General features: G+C 37.2%; 1 protein-coding gene across 1 annotated transcript; it reads left to right on the top strand.

Moving 5' to 3' along the window:
* The first annotated feature begins 659 nt into the window (after positions 1 to 659).
* has2 (hyaluronan synthase 2) lies at positions 660 to 10,451 on the top strand. The gene is made up of 4 exons (XM_079895291.1): positions 660 to 1,144; positions 5,879 to 6,505; positions 8,294 to 8,395; positions 9,210 to 10,451. The coding sequence occupies exons 2-4, from the start codon at positions 5,879 to 5,881 to the stop codon at positions 10,137 to 10,139; spliced, it is 1,659 nt and encodes a 552-aa protein (XP_079751417.1). The 5' UTR covers positions 660 to 1,144; the 3' UTR covers positions 10,140 to 10,451.
* Positions 10,452 to 21,315: the final 10,864 nt, after the last annotated feature.

The raw sequence follows: 21,315 nt of genomic DNA, 5'->3' as shown, positions 1-21,315 counted from the left end.
AAGAAAGAAAGCTACACATTTGAAAAGAATAGTTGTACGTATATCAAACACATTGTTACATTGCAAGGTCTGCACTCTGCATCACTGACAGTCGGCCTGTTATAAACCAACTTTCACTGCTGTGAATGTGAACACATTTAGAATTGTGTGGCGCACTCTAGTGGTAAATACGCTTCCTGCCCTCAAAATCACGAGCGCAACTGAGAATCTCAGAGCATTAAAAAGTTCTCAGGCGAGTTTTATTTATGATATTCTATCTGTACAATTGGCAAAATATCAACTGGTTATTAAAGCATTCAGCTTAATAATACCTACAATTTTCTAATATATATATATTGTATCCCCTTGGTAAATGCATTAATGAATGCGTTTTATTTGTTGTAATTCTTTTATTTTATTTTATTGTTGTTATCAATTATTAATTAATTTTTATATTTTATTTAAAAAAAAAAGGCTATCTTTATAATTTACAGTTTTCTTTTTCTTTTTTAGCTGAAGACTGTTTGGCTAATTGCTTGATAAACTCATACCCACCCCCATTTCGGAAGTTTGAATGGGCAGCACTTTTTTCTCTTAGAAGTTCGCTCCTCCTCGCCCCCGAACCAACCCCCTTATTAAAACAAGTCCCAAACCCTGCCCGGTTAAAATAGTCTCACAAATGTATGGCTTACAGGAAGCATAAAACTAACGCGTCTGAAAGAAATTAGACGCAGAAAAGGGCAGTTAACTAGGCTACTTAAAATCTGTACGCTTGGAAAAACTTGAATCAATTTCATTTTGAGTCACCAACATTGACTACTGTTGGATAACTTTTTTTTTTTTTTTTTTTTTTATAAGCTGACAAAGTCAGAATGAACTGCCAAGATGCTCAAACAGACCTCATCACAGCAGAATGATGCAAACTGTATATGATGTATTGGAGGAGGCGTGAAACTTGAATGTTCATTCGTTATATGGAAAACGTGGATACTGCACATCTTTGCAATTCGAAGCAAGGAGTTTTTAGATGCTCCATGTCGGTCTCCTCTGTTTTTTTGCCCAAAAACTTGTATGGGAAGTTTTGTGCAGTGTCTGGAACGTGCAGAGACTCGTCGGACAGCATCCCTGTTAAACTAACGGGACATCTTCACATAGCTGCTCCAAGGTAAGATCATGAATTATTCAGAGTATAACTCTTTTTAATAATAGGCTTTACCTTGTTCTGCTAGATTAATAGTTATATTTGCGTGCATTTCATGTTGTAATGGAATTTTAAACAATCATGAGGGGGGTGAATTTGAATGAATGGAGTTCAGCCATAAGTGTTTGCAATACCTACACGTGCCATTTATCTGTTGTCCAACAGGTTGTATTTAATATATCTCACCGTATTTCTTAGTAAGACTCAACTGTACAGCTGATAAAGAACAGCAGACATTTTCATAGCATTATTATTTATCTTCACAGCAGTATTGATAAACCTGTGAAACCTGTGAAAAGCTGTTCTTTCTGAGAGGTTTCATACAAGTTTTAGGCTTCTAGACAAAATCGACTTAATACATTTAGAGCAACATTTTTTTTTGTGTGTGTATTTGAAATTCTACAAGGGCTATTAGCTAATTAAACACCATCTGGACACTCTGACCTATAATAGAACAGAACAGATATTGCGCGCAGAAGCAGCTGTAAAACTGGTGTGACGCAGCCCGGGCCAGTGATGATGCGTAATAATGACGATTTTCAGTAGGCTCTCTCGGGAGTCACCATGTATAAGTGAAATAATATAAACTAAACATTAACTTTTTATACAAATGTCATTTTCTGTCCGTACAATTTCAGGAGAGAAGTCTGTTTAGGTTCGAATAGTGCAAATGAACTATGTTTTGGCGTCCATATTTCTAAAATACTTTTAAAACAAAATTTGTAGCCTATAAAAAATGTATAGCTATATGTATGAATATTTTTGGTTACACTATTTTAAGATGTCGTAGTTACATTGTACTTACTTAAATAAGTACTGAGTAATATTAATTACATGTACTTATAGTAGGCCTATAGAGTTACGGTTAGGGTTTGGTTTAGGGTTTAGTTACTGCTAATTTTGCATAATTTACTGTTACTACCATGGTCAATGCATGTAGTAACGTGTAACTACGTCACCTTTAAAAATAATAATTGTTACAATATTTTTTAACTTAGCTTTCAAAACTGAAGCCAGTCTACCATCACGGTAACCTATCGTCACCTCTTCAAGAACACGACTTCTGTTCTAAAAGTTGTTTGAAAAGGCTACTGAAACGTACATACACTTGTATGTTTGAAGAATACATGCTTTTGTTTTGACTTTCTTTGGGGGGGGGGGGGGGGGGGTCAAGCCTTAATTACCCCCCCCCCCCCCTCCCCCCCCCCCCCCCCCACACACACACAATTTGCACCCTGGTTTATGAATTCATCCTTAAAATGCTAGTTTCGCAGATGTTTCCCCAAACATTTACACGCTGACATGTTCTATCATTATGTGTCTTTACAGTCATCTACAGATCTTCAAAGTTATCATATTACGAAGCACTGGTCATATTGGGCACAAAGCAGCTTAAAGGGATAGTTCACCAAATATGAAAATTCTGTCATCATTTACTCACCCTCAAGTTGTTCGAAACCTGTATGAATTTCTTTCTTCTGTTGAAGACAAAAGAAGATATTTTGAAGAATGTTGGTAACCAAACAGTTAGTAACCAGCCCCATTGACTTCCATAGTATTTATTTTTCCCCTACTATGGAAGTCAATGGGCCCATCAACTGTTTAATTACCCATATTCTTCAAAATATCTTCTTTTGCGTTCAGCAGAAGAAAGAAATTTATACAGGTTTGGAACAACAAACCCTCAAAAGACTATTTTGAACAATTTGATGCTAAACTTCCTCAGCATTTTGCAGATATTGCCTGTTGTAACTATGCAGGGTGTGTGGTTGTGTCATTGAAAATCAGGCTGCAGTTGGAGGTCATAAAGCTGTTCACCACACAGTCTAGCACAGACAAAAGAATTTGTGTCAAGTCCTTGGTACCAGTGGCCAAAGTTCATGCAATAACCTAATTGCAGTTAGCCTTCAAGGCACTTATAACAACTTGTGGAAATACCACATTATTTCCTCTGACCTGGTGGCAGCAGCCTGAACAATATGGTGACAATAAAGTCTGACAAAGCCACACCACAGAGCCATGGCAGAGTGATGGATGTGTCTCAGTGCTAGTGGTTGGATATATCCTTTGGGAGGCAGCTGTGGCAGTTCCCCAAGTTCCTAGATTCCCCGCCACCTCAGAACCACCCACTTAGGAGAAGCAGAAGCTTCCTCCAATGCCTTGGAATACACTGGGGTATCTCAGAAGGGCAGTTCGAGCAACAAGGCAGTGTCTCTAGCTTTGTCTCTGTGCCAAAATTCCCACCAACACAATTTCAGTGAAACAACTTATTTGATGAGAAAACCCATTAGCTGTAGAGTTTATGCTACTAGGAAGTTTGCACACATCTTTGAAATACATCTCTTTCAAGTACTCTAATTGTTTAATTTTAACATTTAAATGGATTTCATATTTTATAATATTGTATATTTTATTTGTTTTATTATGAATATTTTAGTTCATTTTTATTATTTAATATTTAAATATTTAAACCACATGATGGTTTATGAATACAGGATCAGCAGATCACCAAAGTGCTTTTGCTAATTTTAGAAGACAACTCTCACAGCATCCACTGTTGCCAAGTTAAAATGATCTCCTACTTTTCCTACCTTTTCTACCCAGTTCCTCAAGAGAAGTATTTAGCAATGAGCCATGGATTTCCTGCTGCATAACAACTGTTGTTGATGGCGATTCACGACTTATTGTGTTTCAAATGAAGTTTTGTCTAAAGGAATCTCCTCCAAATCTGAGGATAAAGATGAACAAATCCTCTGTCTCCATTAAGTTAAACAATCTACCTCCTCCTACATTCAGGCATAGTGTAAAAATCCTCTCTAGATGAATAACATTTGAATGCATAAGAGTCAAGCTAATTAATTTTCTGGTGGTGCTCAGGAGGAGTTGCAGGCCTGGGTCTCTTTTGGCTAGTGCAAATGTATTTTTCTTGCACTGCAATATCTCATCTACCTTCAAAGCTAGAGTTATAGTTTTCCCCATTGAGGATGATTCAACTCTCAGTGATCCAAGACACTCTGTGTCTCCTCCCTGCTCTGTTGGATCATGGCCAGATGATATACACGACATAGTCAACTAGTAATGCAAACAAAAGCATTATATATGTATCTGCTATTTCAGAATGGTAACAAACAAAGATAACTATAATGATAACTTTTCCATTCACATTAATGGACGATAATCTTCAGTTTACTATTAATGTGCGCTCCTAAGTCTGATTGGCTGTCAATGTTTATATCGGTCATCAGCTGGAAGAAAAAAGTTTTCAAAGTGATTCCAATGATATTGTTCCTCTGTGTTGATATCGTTATAGTGTGGCTATGCTCATTGAATTAGAATGATTATTAAAACTGTATGGCTACAGTTACCGTCCTTGGTGTGAATGGGCCTTTACTGGAAATTACCATATTTCATTCAGTCAGACAAAATCTATTGATGGCAAATGTTTCACACAGGACCACTTCATCAGAAGGATTATCTAATAGGACGCTCATCCCCATTCACAACAAGACGAGTCAATCTGCACATGTAAACCCTGCACATTCATCCTTGGAGACACAAAGCCTGCACCAATTTTGTGTAAACATGAGAAATGAGGTCATTTACAAAGACAGCGATGCTTCTGATATCCCATATGACCGTGATTAGCTTTAGTGGCCTTCTAGGTGTGGGCCACATTTTGTCTTGTCAGCAGTCTTAGAAGTTTCAAAGTAGCCTTTCGGGTTCATGTAGAGTTTGAACAAGACATGAAAAGAGGTTTAGGGATACCCCAAGAGTAGTACAGGCGTTTGAGACATTCACACCACATGTGGCCCTTAATCCAACAGGTTTGCACGTGTCTGTTGGATAAGGTGGGGTTTTTGAGGGTCCAGAGGGCCTCGTAAACATGCAGGATGACGTTCAAGGTTGAGACACGTGCCAGCTAGATTCACACTGTGCTTTAGTCCATCATATCAGCCTCTCTCCCAGGCCAGAACCGCTGTAAAATCTAAACCAAGAGGGATAATATCAAAGGAAAAAAGAGATTTGAGTGGTGAGAGTCGATAAAACAAGACACCATCATTAATACAATGGCCGTCTTTAGCAGTAATAAGACAGAGGGTCTTTAGTGTAGCCCTCTGAAATCTAAATTTCACTGTTCATGCGTTCCCACGGAGATATAAACAGATGATGTCAGAGGGTGGTGCTGCATAGTCACGTCTGCCAAGCAGATGGGGAACTGTATTAGTTTGGAAACTTGGAACAAATGGTCATAAAGACCACTCAGATTCAAAAGAGGAGGAAAGAGGAAGAAACATGATGCTGTCTGAAATATACTGCTGCTTTTGTGGCAAGAACAGATGCATGTATTCTATGCTTGTATATGAGCAAAAAGCATGTCATTGCCACCGCAAAGCTGTCCACACGTCTGCTTTAATTTCATCTATGAGTGCTGCTCATAAAGGGAAGGTTCAGCCAAAAATGAAGATTTTGTCATTGTTTACTCACCCTTGTGTCGTACCAAACCTGCATGAGTTTTGTGCTTATGCAAAGCACAAAACTTGTTTTGGACCAATGTGGTCCAAAACAACATTGAACATAAACACTGCAAGATCTTTCAAAATGTCTTCTTTTGTGTTCTGCAGAAGAACTTATTTGGTTCATTCAAAATCAGGAATATTATTCACCCCTCAATATCCCATTGTTTGTTTGTTTTTTCAGATGAGATGTGACAAAGCGATCAGCTACTTAAGGATTGTTGGGACGACACTGTTCGGCATTTCGCTGCTTGTGGGAATCTCTACTGCTTATATCATGGGGTATAAGCTCATAACGACTGCAGGCAACTATTTGTCCTTTGGTCTTTATGGAGCAATTCTAGTTGTTCACCTCATCATCCAGAGCTTTTTTGCTCTCCTGGAACACAGGAACATGAAACGCTCCCTGGAAACACCGATCAAACTCAACAAGTCACTGGCCCTTTGCATTGCAGCCTATCAAGAAGACCCCAACTACCTGAGAAAGTGTTTAATATCTGTGAAGAGGCTCACCTACCCCGGGATAAAGGTCATTATGGTTATCGACGGGAACAATGATGATGACTGCTACATGATGGAAATCTTTCGGGATATCATGGGCCGGGACAAGGCAGCCACTTACATTTGGAAAAGCAACTACCACCAGAAAGGGCCGGATGAAACCGAAGAATTGTATGCCGAGAGTTTGCAGCACATTTCTCGCCTGGTTCTCAACAATAAATGTGTGTGCATCATGCAGAAGTGGGGTGGGAAGAGGGAGGTCATGTACACCGCCTTCAAAGCCCTGGGAAGAAGTGTCGACTACGTACAGGTGAGTCTATCTCTCTCAGGCGGCTCAAGCCAAGTACACGGGGGCAACACAGGCAAATTGTACAAAGAAGCTTTTGTGACTTCTTAAATGGATGCTATGCTGAAGCATGTAGTGCACTGAGAGTGAGGAAAGTACATTCCTGGTTAACACTGATGCTGTTCATTGAGGGACTTCTGTGGGAAATCGTTTGCATATTCCGGGGCTATTTCTGGCACTTCCAGAACAGATCGCTTGTATTTTCCATGTCATCTCAGAGCACATACTATTAGCTCATGACATTGAGTGGTTATTTAGCTCAATGTCACATAAATACATGTTACTAAATAAGTCACATAAATGCATTAACCCCCCAAGGACCCATCTATGGTGGTTTATTCTAAACATGTAATTCCCGCTCCTGAATTTTTACGAGCTACAACCAAAAAAAGACAAATTATTTTGAAGAATTTAATAATGGCACACAGTTGAGAACAGCTGTATACATGTGTTTTCACATTACAAAATAGACTCTCTGTGGCTTTGGTAGATACGCAAGGATATTTACTTTTGTTCAAACTATTTGCAACAAAATGTCTTTCTGGAGATTTATTGGCAAAACTAGTGATCAAATGTCCTCTTATGTAATCCAAACAATTGTGCCATCAGTAATGACGTAAGAAAGATTTAAGCTCTTAAAACCAAGAAGAACATCTCAGGGAGCCATGGTTACAGGGGAACAAGACACTGTGTCCTCTAGTGGACATTATGAGGCATTCCCCATAGTGTCTACTAGAGGATGCAGTGCGAGTTCCCATTTGAAAGGGAACGACTCAGGTTACACATGTAACCATTGTTCCCTGAGAAGGACAACAAGACACTGCGTCCTCTAGTGGACACTATGGGTGGCAGACATCATAAGGGCAGCATGCTTATAATAAACAGAATGATAACATCCATTGGTGTGGACCCTAATATACTTATCATTATAATTACCAATCTTGGTCTTTAAACTTTTTTTTATTAAGTAAGCATTTTATGTGAATGGCCTTTGCAAATGGTTAACCTGTAGCTGTCGTTCATTGATAGTCATGCAAGGGCTCCCTTGTAGACTGAACAAAAAATGTTATTTTATCCACATGCCACCTGGTTCCAATGAGATCCCTGACCTTTGCTCTGAGTGTAGAGCCCTAATTGTGTTTAACTTATCACTGATCTTGCTACCCGTCTTGTGGTTAGTCTCAGTATGGGGTTTAGTTGTAAAAACAAAGTGGCATACATGACTTTCTCTGGAAAAAGCAAGAGAACATTTGGGCAATGCTTGTTTTCAAAGTTTCAATGTTAGAACACTTCTCTATCGATATTTGAACAGTGTGTCCCCATGTTTGATGCGCCTACATTTTTGGCTCTATTACTGACTATGTAAGCCAGAACTTAATGATTAAGATGACCTCCAGGAGAGATTGATATACTCGTCCCAGCATGTTTAGCAGCACATTTGATTTATTGTGACCACTCAAACAAAGACAATCTGGTGTATATACAAGTGATTGAGGAAAATATTTGATTCGATAAATCTCTTCAAAGGAACACGTCATATTAGGCATTGTGTTAAAAAATGTGATGCCTCAGTACATGTGGTGCAAACACTGATTTTTATTTAATTATTCTGAGAACATTTTGTTCAGAAATATGTAAAATGTATCAATGAATGAATGTTCATATTTCAAAGGAAAAGGGTAGAGTTATTTTTTTTTTTTTACTGATTAGTGTGTATCCTTTATTGATGTATCTATATTGTGCTGGATGCAGGTGTGTGATTCAGACACCATGTTGGACCCGGCCTCCTCAGTGGAGATGGTGAAGGTTCTGGAAGAAGATCCCATGGTTGGAGGAGTAGGCGGAGATGTGCAGGTATGTGTTCTCTTGCAGTTTTAACAACATTCTACTGTATCACTCTAACAATTCAAACATTTAAATGATATACAGCATATGCTTTTTTTTTCATTTCAAGTCTAAGTGTGTCAATATGTTTGTCAAGCAAACTTTGACATGGACTCTGTCATACATAGATAGTTAGACTTTTTATTTTTTTAAGTAACTGAAAAATTGTTGGTTTTTTAAAGCATCATTTGTTTGTAGATTCCACTTGGTTTAGATATTTTATCTAATGCTGTGACAAGTGTCCAAATTATTTTGGAGCAATTGTATAATATCCATAATGAGGAATATGTTTCCTTTGATATTCATTTCTTTTATAAAATGTTTTATTATACTTTGAGAGTTATTGTAAATGCACTGTTTGTAGGTTACATACAGTGTAAAACTTTAGTAAGGCTACATGGACTGAAAAAAATCTCTGTAAAATCTGAATTCAGGGGTTTTCCCCACACATTCTTCAAATGGATAGTCAGGGGAGTAGTTGTTTTTTTGGGGTGGAGGAGGGTAAATAGATTGTTCATGGTACTTAAATATTCCCACACCAAACCTTGCTGTGTTCAGATGTCAACAGAAAAGCATATTACTGGACATCCTGTACAAAGAGCCTTTAGAACTTTGATGGGTTCTCAGGGTTCTTTAGTGTTTCACTCTACATTTCTGATTCATTTTCAAACATAGTATACATCAATGTGGCTGATGGCCAAGACATACAGGTACATGTGACATTGTATATGTTGAAATACAGGCCCTTTGATTTCAAATTCTCTTTGTTAATCTATCCCTCTAGATTCTGAACAAATATGAGTCATGGGTCTCCTTCCTCAGCAGTGTGAGGTATTGGATGGCGTTCAACGTCGAAAGAGCTTGCCAGTCATATTTCGGGTGCGTTCAGTGTATCAGTGGGCCACTGGGGATGTACAGGAACTCCCTGCTTCATGAGTTTCTGGAGGACTGGTACAATCAGACATTCATGGGAAGCCACTGCAGTTTTGGCGATGACCGGCATCTGACCAATCGAGTCCTGAGCCTGGGATATGCTACAAAATACACTGCCCGCTCCAAGTGCTTGACCGAGACACCCATCACCTACTTGCGCTGGCTTAACCAGCAAACCCGCTGGAGTAAATCGTATTTCAGAGAGTGGCTATACAACTCCATGTGGTTTCACAAGCACCACTTGTGGATGACCTACGAGGCCGTCATCACCGGCTTCTTCCCCTTCTTCCTCATCGCCACTGCGATCCAGCTCTTCTACCAGGGCAGGATCTGGAACATCCTTCTGTTCCTGCTGATCGTCCAGGTTGTGGCGCTCATCAAGGCTTCGTTTGCCAGTTGCCTCCGTGGAAACATCGTCATGGTCTTCATGTCCTTCTACTCAGTGTTATACATGTCAAGTCTGCTACCGGCAAAAATGTTCGCAATAGCCACCATAAACAAATCCGGTTGGGGAACGTCTGGAAGGAAGACCGTCGTGGTGAACTTTATTGGACTTATTCCAATCTCAGTTTGGTTCACCATTCTTTTTGTTGGCATTATTTATTCAATAATCCAAGAGACCCGAAAGCCCTTCCCAGAGTCCGAAAAAATAGTTTTGATTATCGGCGCAATCGTGTATGCCAGCTACTGGGTCGTGTTCTTGACTTTGTACGCTGTCCTCATAATGAAGTGTGGCAAGAGAAAGAAAGGACAACAGTATGACATGGTTCTTGATGTATAGTATTTCCCAGTGCCCTTCATCCTTTCTACGTTTACATTAAAAACAATCTCAGACTGCTATCTGAAGGCGGGCTCTCCGCAGGTGACAGGAAGTGACGCCGAAAAGAGACATCATTGCTGCTGTGACTGTTAATAAGGACAATCCTTTGCAGTGATAAAGGAAACACATTGTTATATGTGAGCTTTGACACTCTTGATGTTTTAGTATTCTTTGCACTTTCACGTTCACTCCCAATATGCATAATGCTTGATCTAGAACTTTAAGGAACAAAATACCTCAATGGTTATGTTTGCATTGTGTGAGTGTTGGATTAGACTCAGTTTTTTTCTTAAGTAATTTATGATTTTTACTTTAGTTTGTTTTATATATATATATATATATATATATATATATATATATATATATATATATATAAAATATATTATGTATACATTTTTAGACTGAAATCCAAAACAGAACTTCTGAGTATTTTTTGATTGTGCTGTACTTTGTATTTGCATTATGTATTTTATTGCCTTTTATATAGACTTGTTTATTATTATTTTTTGCTTTGCCACCAAAGATTCTCTATTTTCAATAAATATGAGGAAATGTACCTCTTTAAGACTTGCCTGTCTGACCAAAATGTGAAATTAAGAAGCTGGATTTGTCTCTGTGATGACAGCAATAAAAGGCAAATCTAGGGATAAGTTATTCGTTGACCAGAAGGGTGATGAACCTGTGTTGTTATAATAAGTATTACATGGAGTTATGACCAGTCTATTTATACAACACCAAGATTTATGATTTTCTAACATTATTTAAAAAAAAAAAAAAAAAAGTAATATGAAAGTATCGTTTGCTGGTTCAGTTGAATGTTTTGAGCATGTGCCAAAATCACATTTCTTTGCAAATTCTCCAGAAATTGACACAGGAAAATTTGCACAAAAATGAGGCACAGTTGCCTCTAGTTATTGTTATTATTTCACACAATCTTATGTCATCCATCAATGTCCAGAGCATTTGCAATACAGCTTTTCTAGTGGTGGCAAACCTTAATTTCCAAGTAATGCCATGCTTAATTTCCTGGAGAAGCTCTGATTTTATTTACCAGCATTATTTTAACATTTACCAAATGTTTAAGATAATGATTTGAATCATTTATCAAAGTGCCAACATGTGATGATGAGTAATGTTATTTTGTGTTACAATAAACTATAGATTGTAATTGATGAGGGCTTCTACTAAGGCAGTATTGTCATAAAGCACTTTTGTGTTTGTGCCAAATAAAAGAAAATACTTTATAATGCGTATCCAACATGCTGTTTCCTTTGTAAGCATCATGTCCTTGAAAAATAAATATATGACCTGATGAATCTGTTTTTTTCTCTCTCTCTATCTCTGGCATCGGTTAGTACAGTGATTAGGGGAATTCCTGAGACTTCAGACTGTTCTTATGCACAAGGACCTTGCTTGGCCTTTGTTCTGTTATTTCATCAGGAGCTGATGAGGGATGAATAGAACAATTATTTTCATGCTGTATCAGGATGCAGGATTGCCATGGAGAAGCGTTTTGTTTAGACATATACAGTGTAAGCACAATGAAGTAGCCACATAGTGGAAGTCTAGACTGTGCACTTAAAAATGTCTGCAGATTCGCAGTATAATCCCTCAGCGCATGCTGTCACATTACGCTATAAATCAAAGATGATTTCATGGGTCAGGGTAGAGATGAAACTCACAGTTCTGTAAAAAGAGTTCATTATTCTGTTCGTAGCCATAGCCTTGGCAGGAGATATCCATCTCAAACACTGCTGACAACTCTAATTTGTGCCCATGGCAAGTCTTGGGAAAACCTTGGACTGATGACCGCTTGAACCCAGAAGTCGTCTTCCCTGGCTGTCCAAAAAATTCCTCATCGCAGACAGTGTGCAGTCTTGGCAGCTACAGCTACTCTTCCACTCAGCCACAGGTGGAGAGGATTCTCTCTGTAAGCTCCAGTCATGTATAGAATAGGACAAGACCTTTACTAAGTGTTGCAGAATTCCTGGGCGTTCACTGCTACTTATGAGGGACACATGTGTTCAACAGGACCTATCCCATGCAGCACAACTGAGCACAATGGTGCCATAGTCGATTTTAAAGAGATATTTCACCTTAAAATAAAAAACAGTCTTCATTATCTTAACCTCATGTCATTCAAAAAAGGATAGTCTTGGTATCTATCTAAACTTCAAAACTTTCAGAATTAAATTTACTGCTAAGTCAAGCCAACCTTCAAATTTTCTTTGATAAAGATTTCTTTGATATTCTAATTCAAAATTATACTTTCTTTATTTTCTTTAATTTTCTATCATTTTAATTATACGTTAATATTTTATTATCCTTATTGTTTGCTTCATCAATTCAATCTCCAAGTGGTACATAACCTTGGTCACTGTATGGGGGAAAAGCAGCTTGGACATCCTGAATAAGTTTTTCTACAGGACTATTCCCTGAAATGGCAATGTGTTTAACTTATGTCATGTTCTCAAGCACTCCCTGGGCTTTGGGAAGATGTCCGCACAGAGGTAACAATACACTTGATGTGACTGCCAGGTGGAGGTGGAAAGACTGAATGGCGCGAATCACACCAAGGGCTTGTAAAATACTGTGTGTAGATGAGCTGCAGGCATTGTCTGTTTCTTATATACATTTACAAATCTTTAAAATCATTTGAGCTACATCTATCTACCTATCTAGTCATTTTACCTATTGAGTTTTTTTTTTTCTTTTTCTTTTTTTACAATTGCTATTTCTTAATACTTAGCTCACCATGTTCTAGTCTGTGTATGTTTTAGTTGTGTTTCATTTTCATTCTGTTTCCGTCGTGCGCTTCAGAGTACGGAACCAAAAGATACGATTTTTTGCAGTGTTTTTTCTCTTTTTTTTACCCTCAAATATGAACTTACCAGAAGTCCGCCTGCTCGGAGCAGAAGGAGCAAAACCTTGAGGGCCACATGAGGGAATTTTGAAAACAATGACCTAAAAAAACACTAACAACTGGTATCATTATACAATGTTTTCTTTTGTAAAATGTATTTACAAAACAAGCGTAATATCTCTCTACTGTTTAGAATTCATTGTAGTATATGTTGCATGGTCCATGTAAAAAAAAAAAAATCTTAAGTTGTCCGCTATGTATAGATGGCAAAGAAAATGAAAAACTAACACGTGTAGATGTTCAGCTAAATGTTAGCTAATTGTTTTGATATGATTTCATTGTTTTAAGATTTGGGAATATATTTCAGTATGGTATTACTGTAGAAATGTAGCAAGTTTCTGTCTTATTTAGTTTTGTATTATGTTAGGTTTTAACTGAAGTTTAACATGCATGTAGGTGGAGTTTTTATGAAGGTATTTTTGGTGCAAATCAACTGAACGCCTGTGACAATGGAATTTGTTGTAGAGAATAGCCACACATGTGTATCAGTAAATTTGAAGTCACAGAGAGAAATGTTTTAAGAGTTGCAAACTTGTAGACTTTTTTCTCTCTCCCACAAACACAAAACAACAGTTACACCTTCTCAAATTCTTCACAGGTTCAAATCACAAATCACATTCTACAAATCACAAATTTAGAAACTCGTACGCTCACATTTTTGCTGCAGTTGCAGTAAATATGGCGCATCAAAAAATATGAAGTCACAGAGAAATTTTGCTCATCCGCAAATCAGTATGTGAATTCATCCAATGAGAGTTGCACAATATTTTCTCACAAATGTCTTGGATATTTTTCTAGGACAAACACAAGTACGTAACTAGGGGAGCGCGGGGCACAGCCTAACACATTTTGGTTTTGGCTCAATACAAAACCATTGTATAATGCTGGTAAAAAAAATAAATAATAAATTAGATTAATATTTTTTTACACAAGCAACATACACATCTCTGCTACAAATGAACACTTAAAGTTTTTTTCTAGGACCTACCATTTTCGTACAGTTGCACTGAAAGTGACAGAAATGCAAATGTTACAACTTACCCCATATGCGGGATTAATTGTAATAGACAGAGGGGTTAGTTGTAACACTTGTGTTTAACACACATAATTCAGTACTATTTTATCTGTATAGTTTGATATTGTTTGTACATCTGTATAGATAGATATCCATACATCCATCCCTAATCCTAAAATCCTTCTGTTCTATTATGGATCAATATCATGGATAGAGATATAGGAAAGGGATGCACAGTTTTGCAATAAATAAATAAATAAAATCATCTTATATTGTAATTGCTATTGAATTATATTTGTGTGTGGCAGCTGCATGCAAAATTATTATTAATAATAACAGTAATAATAATAAAAACGAGCTCAAATCACATTTTAAAGGGTTTATTGCATGAAAAACATGCTTTTAATAAAAAAAAAACAAGTGATCAATGCATAGTTAACAAATGTGAAAAAAAAATCATATTTTGACATTTAAATTCCAACATTGTTTGTGAAAGTCCAACAAAGTTAAAGGTATAGGGGAGGATTTTCTTTTTCCGGGTGGATCATCAAGACTATTGGTCATCCTAAGTGTCAATCATTCTGGTGATATGTTTACGTAAGGCCGTCGTACGTGCTCGTGCACACAATTCACACGATGGCGTGCGCTCAAAACACAGGTTGGGCTTCCCACTGATGCCTCAGTCGCGAAGTTTCTACTTGACAGGTAAAGTTTGGCACGCTATTTAAAATCACTGCTAGTAAAAGTTAATGTAAACTATGATTAGCTTGTGCATACGTTTAATAGGCGTTCCCTCTCGGGAGCAGGTAGAGTGTTGCGCATGTGCATTTTTTCAAAAAGTGGAGAGGGCGGTTCTTTTATAAAATTCGGGAAAATCCTCCTCTATACCTTTAAATGTGGCAAAATAAATATATAAATAAATACTCAACCCTGAAAAGTTGTGTGGCTTCCTGTTTTCATTCCATTATCGTTGTACACTTTTGTGTTTTTGAGGTTTGCGCAGAGATAACGGATAATCGTTTGCACCTTCTAACCTATTTCAGGGAGTGCATTCTCGAGCCACCAGGCACTGTTTTGTGCGGATGGGCGGCCGGAGCGTGTTAAGGGTTTTCTTGTTAGAACGGTGTCGTGTAAGCGGCCCCTAACTACTGATCTTCGCAATGGAAGTAAATCAATCAATCAATCAAAACTAACTTTAGCTGGACAATAACTTTATCCTAGAGCTGTTGTAAAGCCTAAACAATCTGTTACGGTAATTTACTATTATCAATGTAAAGCTTCTTTGAAACAATCCATATTGTTAAAAGTGCTATATAAATGAAGGTGACTTGACTTGACACTTGACGGCTTAGTTGTAACTCTATGCTACAACTAACCCCGCTGTGTAAAAAATATTTTAAGCCTAGCTAACAGTTGCTAGGAGTTGCTGATTTGTTTCAAAATGGTGCTATATTTTAGCCAACAAGACAGTGATTAAGGTAGCCTAATATAAAGATTTGGTGAAGTTACACACCCAACTCAGAAACCTAAAAAAACGTATGATGAAAAAATTTACTTGCATGGTGTCAAAACTCTTTGTCCTGTATCTTCACGAAATCTTATCAAAACTTTCCACAAATCCGCGGGAGACCGTCTTCTGGCAGCGAGAGAAAAAGAGCGGAAACACAACCTGCTTGACCCTGACTAACTATGTAAAAGGTCTGTGTTACATTTAAACCCGCGTTAGGTTGTGCCCCACGCTCCCCTACAACTTCTTGAATCTGCTGTGACGAGTCTCAAACACTGTTTTTTGCTTTCAAGTGACAAGTTTCGTGCGCTCTCCCTTTTGCACCATTGGTCTATATGAAATGTGGAGCAAAAGTGAGTTGTGCATCTGTAGAGGCAGTGGGTGGAGCCAACATGAATATTCATGAGTTTCCAGGGCATGCCCGTGGAACTGATCATTTTTGTTCACACTCTTCATTTCTCAGCAGGTTTAATGGATTATTTAAAAAAAGGTAAATATACTTTCTGCGCAAACAAACTACAATTGTTTATCATTTTGTAAAGTTCATAATGTTTTTATTAGTTTGTACGTTTTCTGAATTTGTCAATAACTAAATGATTGCAGGCATTCTCTTCGTGTAGGCCTATATAAAGTACAGCAAACTTCAACTCGTTCATTTCCTTTAAAACTGTCTGAAGTACTATCAAACTATCATTTGTTGAATGTCACTGCCCGTAACAACTGAAATAAACCTGTATAAATGTATCTGTAATATTTTTGGTAACACAATATGTGATGATCCATATGATGTGTTTAACCCTGTTCTGAGCCAAACTATTCAGCATTCTCCATGTTCTCATGGTTGTGAACGGTCTGTGGTTGTAAAAGTCATGTTGCTGAAATTATCACATGGTTTAAGGTTAACCTTTAAACTTTGTTGGATATATGTTAAAACATGACATTCTGGCATTTTTATCACTTAAGATTTGCATGACAAAAGTTTGGAATCACTATGATTTAAGAAATGTTATACTTTTATAGCAAGCAAGGATGCATTAATTTGATCACAAGTGACAGCAAAGACATTTATAATGTAACAAATAATTTTTATTTCAAATAAATGTTCTTTTGAACTTGCTATTTATAAACAATTCTGAAAAATATGCTGCATAATGATTTCCACACTTCATTGAGCAGTGATAAGTATGACAGCATAACTGTGATAATAATCAGAAATGTTTCTTAAGCAGTAAATCAGCATTAGAATGATTTCTGAAGGGTGACACTGAAATCTGGAGTAATGAGCTCTGCCATCACAAACATCAAAGTAGAAAAAAGTTGATAAAAATATTTCACAGTATTACTGTTTTTCAAATAAATGTCTTAAACATAAACATAAAGAATCTTACTAATACCAAACTTTTGAACAGTAGTGTATATATTATCATATCAAAACCAGCACAAGCACACTTTGCAATCAAAACATAAAAAAATAAAATAAAATTGTTGCAAATGCGAATTACAAATGCACAAAACGTGCAAACTAAAAACATTATGAACTTTACGAAACGATAAATAATTCTAGTTTAAGTTCGCGCAGAAACTGTATTTACCTGTTTTGAAATAATCCATTAAACCTGCTGAGAAACGAGGAGCGTGAACAAAAATGATCAGTTCCATGCGGGAAACTCATGAATATTCATGTAGGCTCCGCCCACTGCCTCTACAGATGCACAACTCACTTTTGCTCCACATTTCACATAGACCAATGGTGCAAAAGTGAGTGAAAGTTTTTTTTTAAAGTTTTTTTAAAAGCTTTTTTTGACAGCGAAACTTGTCACTTGAAAGCGAAAACAGTGTTTGAGACTTGTCGCAGCAGATTCAAGAAGTTGTAGTTACGTATTTGTGTTTGTCCTATAGGCTACGTTTACACGTGGCTGGTTATTTTCATAAATGGACATTTCACCCTCTCCGTTTTCAGAAAAGTGTTCGTTTACACAAACCTGTGTATATGCCGTCAAGAGCATGCCAAACCTGTAGGTGGCAGTGTAACGAGAAGCTCAAGCCCATGTTAGCCAATCAGAATCCCGAAAATATAGGTTGCACCTTTGACGCAGTGCAAGTTCTGTCGCATACTGTGACGCTGACTGCCTAAAACTCAGTTTTTCTCAGTTTACATGCAAACGTGCAAACAGAGTTTTCCAAAATCTCCACTCTGGCCAGAGTTTTTAGAAAGAGTCGTTTTCAGAGGCGAATTCTCCGTTTGCGTGTAAACGAGGGGCACAACCGAAGGGAAATGTCTCCGTTTTTCAAAATAACCATGTACGTGTAAACGGGGCCCTAGAAAAATATCCAAGACATTTGTGAGAAAAAAGTGTGCAACTCTCATTGGATGAATTCACAAAGCCTACTGATTTGCGGATGAGCAAAATTTCTCTGTGACTTCACATTTTTTGATGCAGGTGTATTATATACCCGCGCTGCGTGGCAGAGCAGCTGCTGCAAATGATTGCACGCCAATGTGCATTGGCTCATTTAGTTTCACTTGAAGTAGATTGGCCTCTCTAGCGAGATTCCTATTCGTCGGTCCCCCGACGTGGCGTCTCTGTTCCCTCCTTCAGGGAGCGAGGGTTACCATATGTAACCGAGACGTTTGTGGTCAACTGAAATCATTCCATGTGCAATTGACTATATAAATGTTTGTGATTTTTGTAAAATCAATAAAAATAGCTGCAAAAGTTTTTTCCTGATATATTAAAATTTTGGTGTGAACTGTTAACACATTTGAGAATTTTGTACAATGTTTTGAGAAAATTCTGCATTTGTTTTATGATTTGTATGAAATAGATGAAAACCTACAATCTGTTTAGAACAATTACAAAGTGTTCAGATCACCATGTTAATGAGATCAGTGATTTGAGTTAGAAGAAACATGTCAAATTGATTGAGAAAAACTGTAAGTTGTCGCAAATGTTCACATATTTAGCCAATGTGTAACCTTTTTAAACTACTTTTATTGCTCTTCATTGGCAAACATCATGTACATTCTCATAGCCATAAGATCTTTATTGAAATGGAGATTGCATGTGAAACAGCACAATCATTTGCTAAACTCACACAGACCATTCTTACGTTTTTTTGGGGAGGTTTAAAGATTAATATCCTGTAAAACAAACTCTAAATTATAGTTATAGTAATGGCCATTTTGTTTCCGATATGTATTATAATTGGTAGACCAATCACAACAGGCTGGGCTGGGCCGTCTGACAAGGCTCTCGGAAAAGGAGGGATTTAGAGATTGAATCTTCGACCATTCCATTTTCAGACACTTTTAGAAATGTGGTGATGTGCAAAATTATATTATGAGAAAATGTTATTACAAAATTATATTATGAGAAAATAAAGTGTGTTTGACCTTGATTGCATGTAAACCTGTTGTAGGAGAGCTCCAAAACAAAATTAGGAACCTTCAAAATAACATAATAGGGACTTAATGAATAATGAACCACTAGTTCTGAGAACTTGGAGAGACACGTCTCCTTTTCTTCTCTGGCCCACTCTTTTTCCCTCATGGAGCTTTATGACTTGAATTTATGTAACTCAGTCATTAAGGATATCCAAACACACTACGGCTGTGAAAAGTTGTGTTTGAAGGTGAGAGGTGTTTCTGTTCACCCTATAAAGTTTTGCTCACACATCAACAAAATGAAGACAAAATGAGGTGTTTGTTTTATGTTATTTTATCCCCATTTTTTTTTCTTTATGATTTAAGATAATGAATCCTGAGATGATCAAGTAAATGTTTTTGATAAGGTCAAGAGTGCTCCTCTGTACTTCATCCAGAGAAAGAAACACAAGAAAGTGCTTTCCCAATTAGTAGGGTAATTGGTAAAATTGGTGAAATTAAGTAATTGTGGTTAAATTTAGAGGGATGGAATGTGTGGGGAATTTGCTAAAAGTTGACTGATGTGACCACCTACCATAAAACCAGAGACATGCAACTCAGTCTCTTTCATTCAGGACATACCGGAGCCCATCGAGTCTTTAAACCCCAGGCTGCCCATTCAACATGGTTATAAATCATCCTAAACTGAAAGTTTTGGCAGACAATTTACACTGTGATGAAGACAAATGGTCCCTCTGCAACATGCAAATACCTAAAGGATATTCCACTGAGACAGCAGTCTTTATTGTAAAATGTCTCACATTGCCCTGTTTTGTTGGGTATTTCAGCAATCGGTGAGTTTGATCAAATTCAAGAATACAATTTGAAATGTCAAGATGAGGTCATGGGTTTTGAGGGACAAGCCCAGTGTGAAGCTCTGTGGTGCTTGCATTGACCTATCTCATATACAGGAAGTATCATAAGGAAATGTTATTTGAAACACTGCATTGGGAGAAATGTTCAGGTCAAAGGTTCACTAGGTCATACAACCTTTTTTGGTCACGTCTGCAAACCTGGTGCCTTAGAAATGCCCTGCGTTGTAAAGTGTGAGAATTTATGTCCATGTAGATAAACATAGTTTGCACAACTTTACCTAAAATACACTTCAATTCAAGTGCAGTGAATCAGTAGTTTAAGACACAAGTGGAAATGTATCATAATAAAAGAAAAATCTAGTATATATTGTAGACGTGTGATGTTTGTAGAACATAAATGACTACAATAATAATAAAAAAACTACACTGTAAAGTGAACATTTATTGCAGGAGGTATTTACCTGATTCTACATACATATTCTAATTGTGTTGTTGTAACCTACTTCGATCAGTTTGATGCAACATTAAACAAGGGAATGCTGTTTTAACTTAATTGAGTAACATTGACCCAACATACAATTTCCAATAAAGCTCAAGATGGACACATTCGACACATGCACACCTGCGAATTTTGCTTCAATGAGAAATTGGGATTTGGGGTTATTAAACACAATACATTATTTTTTTCAATTGCTAACAAGCATTGGTCAATACTGAAACCACATTTTCAAAACTCTTCATTCAGTCCGCATTACCAAGATGAATCATGGCCAAACAGTTAATCTCACCTCAGACCAAGACTGAAAAAAAAAAAAAAAATACTACTGTAATAGAGACTAAAAATAGGACACCTGGGTAGGCTTTCAGCTGAAATTGCAATTAGTTGTGATTGTAATATTTATTACTTAATGTTATTGTAAATATTCTGGTAATATTTTATATTTCAATATAATTCCTGCAGAAATGCACAGAGTTTGCCATCATTCTGATTTGAATGTGCTTTTGTCATTTTTGAAATCAGTGTGTTAGAATTGGAAAAATGTGTTGCAAATATAGTGTTTTGCAGATGAAGTATGAATGACAAAGGTGTTCATGGAGTTTGTGTCAAAATGTGGTCATTGAATGCACTTTGTGTGAAAGCACTGAAAAATGATTCACAGTTTGGTCCGACTGTTTCGCAGAATGTGTGTTTGAACATGTGGCTTCAGTATTGACCGATGCTTGTTAGCAATTGAAAAAAACCTGAAAGTTGCATACAAGTGAAAATGGCAATTTACAATGCACAAACCACAACATTTAATAACAGAAATGTCTTAATGTTCAACAAAACTGAACATTAAACATTAACATAAACTACCAACAGCTTTCCCTTTACTGAAAAATCCCTAAATTTACTCTCCTAACGCAGTCCCTTGCAAAGCATGCTGGGAACTACAGATCCACTGCCCAGGGC

The sequence above is a fragment of the Squalius cephalus genome (assembly GCF_949319135.1).
Source record: "Squalius cephalus genome assembly, chromosome: 15".
Lineage (NCBI taxonomy): Eukaryota > Metazoa > Chordata > Actinopteri > Cypriniformes > Leuciscidae > Squalius > Squalius cephalus.
Note: the sequence above shows the minus strand (reverse complement) of the source record. Positions and strands in the feature narration are given on the sequence as shown.